Genomic DNA, 8,209 nt, shown 5'->3' on the forward strand with positions numbered 1-8,209 from the left:
AGTTTCTAACAGATAAAAACAAATACATCCACATTTAGAGAAAGAACAGAGGTTAACGGACGGACCCAACAGGGAGTATAAAAATAAAGTGTAATAAAGCAGATAACAGATTAACAGAAAATACAAGAGATACAACAGACATGTATCACATTACAGGCTGTAAACAGAATGAAGATAAATAATAAAAAATACTTTAATGCTTAATCACATAACCTAATTTGATTAGGCCATGTGTTGAAAACAAAATCTAAGTGAAGAAAAGTGAAATCCAGCAGGTGGCAGTAGTGCACATTATTGGACACCAGCCGCCAATAAAACTCAAACGAAGAACAATTACGTATAAAACGTGAAGTACTTCCTGAGGTCTTCAGGAGTGTTTGATGTGTGGTTTCCTCCAGTTATCATTCAGACATTACAGTTTAAATCAGAAGCTGTTTGCAGAGTGAAACGTGGTATTATCAGGAGAGGGTTTTGTTCATTGTGGCTCTTGATGCAGACAGTTGGAAAACTTATGAAGGTTTACGTCACGAGGCGCCTCCCGCCGGAGGGCATGAAGATACTGTCATCGGCTCCTGGAGTGTATGCAATAATTTTCACCTTCATCTAACTTTCACAAGACAAAGCAACACATCATTAAGTGCATTGCATACAGTGTAAAAGGGCTGTCTCCTCCTTTGGCTGAAACACGTTACACATTTATGTTCAGTTGGATTCACGTGACATTTATTTACTTATAAGTGAGATGATCACACAATGAAAAGTTTGGTGTGATTCAGAAGATCACATACACAGTAGCATACATTTAAGACTACATCTAAAAGACAGCCTGTATGACTGGATGAGGTTCTCCCATGTAATCCTTCTCTGTGTCCTTGTGAACAGATGTGATGTTTCTCTGTGGGACTCGGATGAACCTGTGCCGAGGACAGAGCTCCTGAAAGGTGTGCAGGGCGCTCATGGTATCCTGTGTATGCTGTCAGACAAGATTGATGCGGAGCTTCTGGATGCTGCAGGTTCTCACATCTTTGTACTTGTGAATGCATATATCTATGTTTATGAATGTAAAGAAAAAGCTACATTGTAATTATGTATTACATAATGTATTTAAAAATCTTCAACATTTGCTTATGTTTTTATTACTGATATCTTTAATATTTACAGTCTATGCAGACTACGGGGAGATTTGGATACAGAGGTGGGATTAAAAGTAGTGCGTTACATTTTTTGGTCAACATATAAACCCCTTTTTTGGTTTTTGCCCTTGATGTCCTTGCGCTTAAAGACAGTCTACATGAAAATTCAAAAAGGGGTGTGCACACTTTCTTTAGATGCTGAAATTTAAGATGACATGATACATAATCATAAGAAGTGCACACAGCCAAAGATAACTTTAATATCATGATTCTATTATCCATATTTATTGGCAACATTTTCTACCAATCAACTCATATCACTTAAGGTAATCTCTAAAAAAAAGGAATCCTCAAAATTAGCCTGCTCATCATTATAAAGATCTTATTTATATCTCAGCTGATCTTTCTCTAATTCCAGGACCAAACCTGAAAGTCATCAGCACCCTGTCCGTGGGATTTGACCACCTGGTTCTTGACGTAATCAAAAAACGGTAGGTCAACCCTATAGCACTGACCTTTAACTCACAGCATGAAGTGTAACACAGCTTATACATGTATGTTTCCAAACAGCGGCATACGTGTTGGATACACTCCAGACGTCCTGACTGATGCCACGGCAGAACTTACTGTAGCCCTGCTACTAGCCACTGCTCGCAGATTACCAGAGGGGGTGGAGGCCGTCAAAAAGTCAGTCTCAACTTGTTTACTATAAGAAATCTGTTTGTCCTCACATAGATTTCAAGTAATGACAAAAAACTTTGGTCAAAATGTTTTTCTTCTGGTCTGCTAGTGGTGGCTGGACCTCTTGGAAGCCTCTCATGCTGTGTGGTTATGGTCTCTCTGGCAGCACTGTGGGGGTCATTGGACTGGGACGCATTGGTTGTTGCCTTATTTACTTTAAAACTTCATCTTCATTATAATAGAGATAAAATGTTATATTTAGATCCATTTGACAGCTCTAATAGCATTGTCCAATATTAATTCCAAAGGAAATGGTGCGTTTTGTGGTTTTTGTTCAGGCATGGCCATTGCTCGCAGACTTATGCCATTTGGAGTGAAGAGACTGCTGTACTCTGGGAGAACAGCCAAGGCTGATGCTGCTGATGTTAGCGGAGAGTTTGGTAAGAAAAACTTATCACAGTGACAGGGAGAACAACTAAAAGCACAGTAAGAAAAAAAGAACAGGAGAGAAAACTAGGTCAATATTTAATGTGTGTTTCATCTCCCCTCTCTTTGAACAGTTCCCCTGGACACACTTGTGTCTGAGAGTGACTTCATTGTTGTCTCCTGCTCTCTGACGCCAGAAACCCAGGGACTGTGTGACAAGGCCTTCTTCAACAAGATGAAAAACACAGCCGTCTTTGTTAACACAAGCAGGTAGACGTCCAAAGCAACGTAAATCAAGCTTAAACAGTGACATTAATAAAACATAGACAATGATTTTATTTTTGCACTGCAGTGGACTATAGGCTGTCACAAGTTTAATTTCTGTAACCTTGAATCTACAAAATAACCAGCCTAAAAATCTGTGATTTCCAGTTTCCTTTATTGTGCTAGTGTTAGACTCAGCACATATTGTTTGCAGAGTTAGGTATTGTTTATGAGAAGCAGAAATAGAAAGCTGTTCACTGAATGTGTCCCTGTTAAATAAACAAACTAAAAAAACAAACAAAGGTTTAAGCTGAGCCAACTACGGTAATGTTGGTTTTGGGTCTGTGCATTGACTGCTGTGCTTTCTGATATCCAGCACCATTTCAGACAGTGTTGGATGTTTCTGGGATCTCAGTCCGAACAAATCAAAGGAAAAGCTTTGGTTTGGCTGTTAGGAATGTCGGCCACAAGCTTTGCTCGTTGTTTACATGCAGACTCTAATGTGTCTGATTGTGCTTTCAGGGGAGCTGTAGTGAATCAGGATGATCTGTATGAGGCTTTGACCAGCGGACAGATTGCTGCAGCCGGGCTGGATGTCACAACACCCGAGCCACTCCCAACAAACCACCCTCTTCTTACACTTAATAACTGTGGTGAGTAGATGGGATGTGAAATATGTAGGCATGACTCTTTTTCCTACAAAGCCTCCCGATTTGACTTTGAACTTTTTCCACTTATCTCTTGTGTAGTGGTGTTACCACACATTGGCAGCGCCACCTACTCCACGAGAGGCGTCATGGCAGCTTTGTCAGCTCGAAACCTGCTGGGGGGTTTACAGGGCGGAGGGATGCCCAGCGAGCTTGCCTTCTAGAGCTCAAAGCTGGGCCGCTGTGCCTGCAGTACTTAGAGAGACACTTCTCAGACTAAGTATTGTAAGACTAAATGTAGAAGATTAACCTTTGACATCTTATTCTGCACTTTATTCAAACACTAATGCTGCATGTCTGCTGGTATGAAACAGTTCTACACTCCAGTTTTGTGTTAAATTGAATGTTTGAAATAATAAAAACTAATGCCTCAGACGGCGTCATGCTCACAGATTTATCTTCAGTAAATATGACAAAATGCATCTTTTAGATTTTCTTATCAATCTCGATGCTTCTGTCAAATAATTCTTGGAGAATAATTTAAGTGCAATAACATCAGTTCAGCTACATTTTGTCTGTTCAGATTTCATGTAACACTGAGAACAAAACTCACAGCATTGTAAAAACATGTCATGATTAAAATGAAGAGATGTTTAAAAACGGATCAGTAAAGTAATAAATACAACTTGAATCACATGAGGTCATTATTTCAAAGAATCGTCAGACTCCCTGTCGTGCTGGTCACAACAGGGAGTCTGGGAATGATTGATCATCCTTCCAGTTTAGGCAGGTGTTTTTTGAATGTTTATACAGGTGGGAGGACTGGCTAAAGCGCTTGCCACACTTAGGACAGGGGTAAGGCTTTTCCCCTGTGTGGACTCGGATGTGCTTTTTACAGTCAGTCAGGTTCATAAAGGTCTTACAGCAGATTTTACAGGCATACTTCTTCTCCCCTTCCACCAGTAGTACATGGTCTTCAGCTGCTGCTTTCTTGCACTTGGAAAGAACATCATCCGACGCTCTGGTTAGAGATGGACGATCATCTGAAAGAGAACTTTCTGTACTAGCTTCTGACCCTGGTGGGACTTTGGGGGCAATGCGACGGAAGGTTGTCGCCCCTGTGCTTTTCCCGACTCTGGAGGGTTGACTCTGAGAGGTTTCCAGGCCGAGACTCGGCCTGATGCCGCTCAGAAATCCTGCAAGAGAGTTCTGGGTGGGCTGGAGGATGAGTGTGTCACTGAAACTAGGTCCCTGAGTTGGGAGAAGCTGCTGCAAAGGGACAGAGGTTACAGGGAAAACAAGTGAGGAGGAGTGATCCGACGGCGGAGCAGTGGAGGTGCTTGCTTCTTCTGAGTTTTGACACAAATCTCCAGCAGCTGCAGGGGAGTCACTGGCAGCCGCAGCAGCTGCAGTTGCGGCAGCGGTGAGGCTCGCTAGACTGTCTTCTTCCTCCAGTGCTCCCATTACACTTTCAGCACTGGGATTTAGGAAGCAGGAAAAGGCTAGTTCTGACAGGCTGTCGAGGCATTCACCTGCCTCCGACTCCCCACTTAAATCTCCATCATCTTTCTGAGCGTCAGGTTGAAGATTTATGCAGGGCTGAGTTTGTAAAAAGCTAACAGTGGCCTCTGATGGACAGGCAGCAGCCATTTTGTCCTCAGTAAGTTGTGTATTCAAGTTGGGGACGTAGTCTTGGAGAGAAGGGGGAGAATTGTTTGCTGCTGTGTCTAAATTCGGAGAGTACGCGCTCAGATATTCCTTTTTCACCTCAATCTTCATTATCGTCTCCTCTTCCTCCCCTTCATCTCCCACCTTTATTTTGACCACAGTGTCTCCACCCTTTTCCCAAGCACCTCCGCCTCCTGCACTGCTGTCTGACTGGCTCGGCAGCTGGATCTCCTCTGACTCACCCTTTGTAGCTTCATATTTTTCCTCAACTTCCTCTTCACCTCGGGCCTTCCAGTGTCTGTCGGACGGTGACAGCAGCTCCTCTCCTCCATCCTCTGTGCTTACGCCGCTTCTGGTCACAGTAGGTGAACACTCGTTGTAGTTCCCCTCCTGCAGCCTGCAGGACCTCTTCCTAACACTCAGACTGTCCTCATTTAACTTTCTCTTGTGGCTCGTAAGTTCTGTGGAGCCCTGCGTATCATTGATCCTTTGCCCTTCGACCCCACCAGACTGACTAACCTCCAGTCTTACCTCATCCTCATCCCCCTCCTCCATAACAGATGTGACCTGCTGAAGAATCGCTGCCCTCTCTGTTTGGGAAGATGGACTCTGCTGCCGATGCACTGACCTCCAGCCTTTAGGAGGCGATGCAGGGAAGTTTTTCCTGGACAGGTGGAGCTTGCAGGCCTTGACAACAGCATTGAGGTGCAGGTGTGACGCTGCCAGCAGCACATCCATCACATTAGAGGCCCCGAGGGAGAGGGTGGAGGTGTAAATCATGTCTAGCAGAGTGGAGAAGGCCTCTGGTGTCACCACCTCTGGATCTAACTTTATCACATTGGGACCTCCACCTCCAACTGTGTCAGCTCCTCCTGGTACTCTAGGCTCTTCCCCACTGTCACTTGAGCTCAGCAGAGCCCTGAAGTGGGAGCTGCATGCTGCCAGGATGGAGCGGTGAGCCTGGAAGCGCCGGGATCCAACCACCACCACACAATCGCACAGCTGAGCATGGAGACGCTGGTGGTTGAGCTGCATGAAAATATGCTGGAAATGACCTGGAAAGTCCATAGTACGCGGTGGAAATTCCCCAGTTCAGTATGGCAGGTCTGCTGTATGCTGCTTTTAGCAGAATAACATAATGAAGGTCATTGTCAAAAACATTGTAGTAAAGAGCAGTTTCCTGTTGTCCTCATCTCATCAGGAAAACTGGACTGTGACATTTTCTAAAAAAAAGCCTACCTCCGTAGCGACATGTATTCAGCCTTTTGTCTGTTGTTGTCGGGTTTCCTAGAGATGCTCTCTGGAGTATGGGCGGGCCTCCTCAACAATAACACGGAAGGATGCGGCGAGGTCTCGAGCTGTTGCAGCTCACGAGTTGTTGGCCAGATTTTTCCCTTCCGCTGCAGAAACTCAAATATAAACTTGAGAGGAGTTTATGTTGCGATAACTGGTGATACTGATTCACACAACAGACCGGCTTTGACATCTTGTTGGCGCCTCCCTCATTTTAGACTCAGAGACCCTCGGAGAAAATCAACAGCTCCCCCAGGTGGTGCGTTTGTGGAACTGCATTTTCATATCTGTTCTTCTGCCTCTCTAAAACTCTCATTTACAGGGGCTGTCAGGTTGCAGAGACTCCCGAACACACCAAGTAGCTCTATATAAATATATAAAAGCACAAAAAAATTAATCATGTATAATCAGTATGAACAATTTAAGAAATTATATTCACAAAAAAGAGGCTTCTTTGGAAGTATTTTAGTAACTGTCCGGGACTGGTAATGGACAGTACTTTATCTGATGTTGGACAGGACCAAGATGATTTCATCTACAGGCACATTCTTTTACTGTATACTGTACTGGGAGATTTCATAATACAGCTTTAAGATTAGTCACAAACCTTTCACTTGTACTTCTACACCTAGGTGTCTTTCTTCAAAGGCATTATTTTAAGCTACTTGTAAATTTGTAAACTGTGTCCACAAAGTAGTATTCAGAGGGGTACAATATGTTTAGACGTCTTCACGTCTGAACACAAACCAAACCTGTGTGTAGGATGGTATATACATCTGGCAGCATTACCTAAAAATGTAATCAGTATTTTTCTGAATTTATATAAATCCTTAAAAGAAAATATAAACCAGTATAAAAGCCTAATATGTTAAAATAAACTCAAAATGTTTTTCTTAGGGATATTAAGCAGTTTGTGAAATGTGAGACTAAACATTGCCTTTGTGAGGATTTTGTGCAGTCATGTGTACATGTTTCAGCCTGCTTGCACATTGATGGGCCTTGAGTAAACATCACTGTAAAATGATGACTTAAAAAAGACAAAATAACCAGTTTTGTTTATGCTGAAATGTTTTATGTTTATTATGTTGAAAAACTAAAAAAGACGCTTCACATTTTGTTTTGTTTACTTTCAGTGAATTCAAAACAACATTAAGATGAGAAACATTATTCCTTTAGATCAGAGTGTCGGAGCTGGATTTTTGTTTGGACATTTTTTGAGTGCAGTTTGACAATATGAATTCAACATGTGTAGAAGTGACAAACTTCTACACATGTTGGAAGGAAATAAACATTGTGTCCCATGATTTTGTGAACATGGCAGGCATACACAAAACCAAACATTGCATTTCACTTGATGTTGAACAAGAAAAGGCCAACACACCACAGAACAAGAGTTAAAAATGAAATTAAGGGGTAGCATCAGGTGCAGTTGTCTGGCAGACTCTGGTCATCTTCAAAGGATTTGCTGTATGCCCCCCATGGTGGTCTTTAATGTCTCTGATGGAGAGACTCAGCTGGATGGAAGAAGAAAACAGCTGTTCATATGCTGTCGAGCTTCTTCAGCACATAAGGGGCTGTAAACACAGAAAAGAAGACATTAGATCAGAGCAGGAAAGCTTATTTACCTTAATGCTGAAGAATGGTGGGCTGACATGTCAATGTTGGTTGTGTTGTGCTTCAATGTCACCCATCTTTAGTGTAACTCACTGGCTCTGAGCAGGGCGACGTAAATAAGGAAGTTTCGTAAAGATGAGATTACGTCTTGTCTCATTTTCTTCTTCATCTCTTCTGGGTCCATCTTCGGTCCGAGTCCTTCTAGTTTAAACATTGCAGCTGTCTTTTTACTCGGTCTTGTGGTTAACAGAAATCACCGCTGCGGGAGCATGAGTGAAATAATCTGAACCGGAAGAACGTTGAACGGAAGTTGCGCTGACATACGGTGCGCGCAGAGGGACAAACCACACGAAGACTCCAGAGCAAAGGAGAGGAAAAAAATCGAACTTTGACACCGTGGAGGTAAAATCAAATAGGCTCCTTATAAAAGAACTAATCACGTTTATTAAGGTATTTTAAACATATTGAGGTTATTCAATACTA

General features: G+C 42.7%; 3 protein-coding genes across 4 annotated transcripts; 1 reads left to right on the plus strand and 2 right to left on the minus strand.

Moving 5' to 3' along the window:
- Window positions 1-321: 321 nt before the first annotated feature.
- grhpra (glyoxylate reductase/hydroxypyruvate reductase a) lies at window positions 322-3,584 on the plus strand. The gene is made up of 9 exons (XM_079352168.1): window positions 322-579; window positions 883-1,013; window positions 1,552-1,624; window positions 1,704-1,820; window positions 1,924-2,012; window positions 2,153-2,254; window positions 2,375-2,510; window positions 3,027-3,157; window positions 3,254-3,584. The coding sequence occupies exons 1-9, from the start codon at window positions 491-493 to the stop codon at window positions 3,373-3,375; spliced, it is 990 nt and encodes a 329-aa protein (XP_079208294.1). The 5' UTR covers window positions 322-490; the 3' UTR covers window positions 3,376-3,584.
- A 127-nt stretch (window positions 3,585-3,711) lies between these two features.
- Window positions 3,712-6,510, minus strand: LOC306829222 (zinc finger and BTB domain-containing protein 5-like). Of its 2 annotated transcripts, none has more exons than XM_079352167.1 (2): window positions 6,059-6,510; window positions 3,712-5,935 (listed from the first exon to the last, which is right to left on the minus strand). In XM_079352167.1, exon 2 carries the CDS (start codon window positions 5,885-5,887, stop codon window positions 3,893-3,895), a length of 1,995 nt encoding a protein of 664 aa, XP_079208293.1. In that variant the 5' UTR covers window positions 5,888-5,935; window positions 6,059-6,510; the 3' UTR covers window positions 3,712-3,892. The 2 variants fall into 2 exon arrangements, with proteins under 2 accessions (XP_079208293.1, XP_079208292.1); XM_079352166.1 differs by having other exon boundaries at window positions 3,712-5,938.
- Window positions 6,511-7,162: 652 nt separating this feature from the next.
- tomm5 (translocase of outer mitochondrial membrane 5 homolog (yeast)) lies at window positions 7,163-8,052 on the minus strand. Its single transcript, XM_079351731.1, has 2 exons — window positions 7,820-8,052; window positions 7,163-7,686 (listed from the first exon to the last, which is right to left on the minus strand). The coding sequence occupies exons 1-2, from the start codon at window positions 7,938-7,940 to the stop codon at window positions 7,652-7,654; spliced, it is 156 nt and encodes a 51-aa protein (XP_079207857.1). The 5' UTR covers window positions 7,941-8,052; the 3' UTR covers window positions 7,163-7,651.
- Between the last annotated feature and the right edge of the window lie 157 nt (window positions 8,053-8,209).

The sequence above is a fragment of the Symphodus melops genome, assembly GCF_947650265.1.
Source record: "Symphodus melops genome assembly, chromosome: 9".
NCBI lineage: Eukaryota > Metazoa > Chordata > Actinopteri > Labriformes > Labridae > Symphodus > Symphodus melops.

Bases quoted from the DNA above. Each gene is read 5' to 3' on its own strand.
- grhpra (XM_079352168.1), top strand. From the start codon at position 491: ATGCAGACAGTTGGAAAACTTATGAAGGTTTACGTCACGAGGCGCCTC. The intron at 2,255-2,374 runs GTAAGAAAAACT...CTCTTTGAACAG, and splicing joins TGATGTTAGCGGAGAGTTTG to TTCCCCTGGACACACTTGTG. The intron at 2,511-3,026 runs GTAGACGTCCAA...TTGTGCTTTCAG, and splicing joins GTCTTTGTTAACACAAGCAG to GGGAGCTGTAGTGAATCAGG.
- LOC306829222 (XM_079352167.1), bottom strand. From the start codon at position 5,887: ATGGACTTTCCAGGTCATTTCCAGCATATTTTCATGCAGCTCAACCAC.
- tomm5 (XM_079351731.1), bottom strand. From the start codon at position 7,940: ATGTTTAAACTAGAAGGACTCGGACCGAAGATGGACCCAGAAGAGATG. The intron at 7,687-7,819 runs GTGAGTTACACT...CTGTGTTTACAG, and splicing joins CGTCGCCCTGCTCAGAGCCA to CCCCTTATGTGCTGAAGAAG.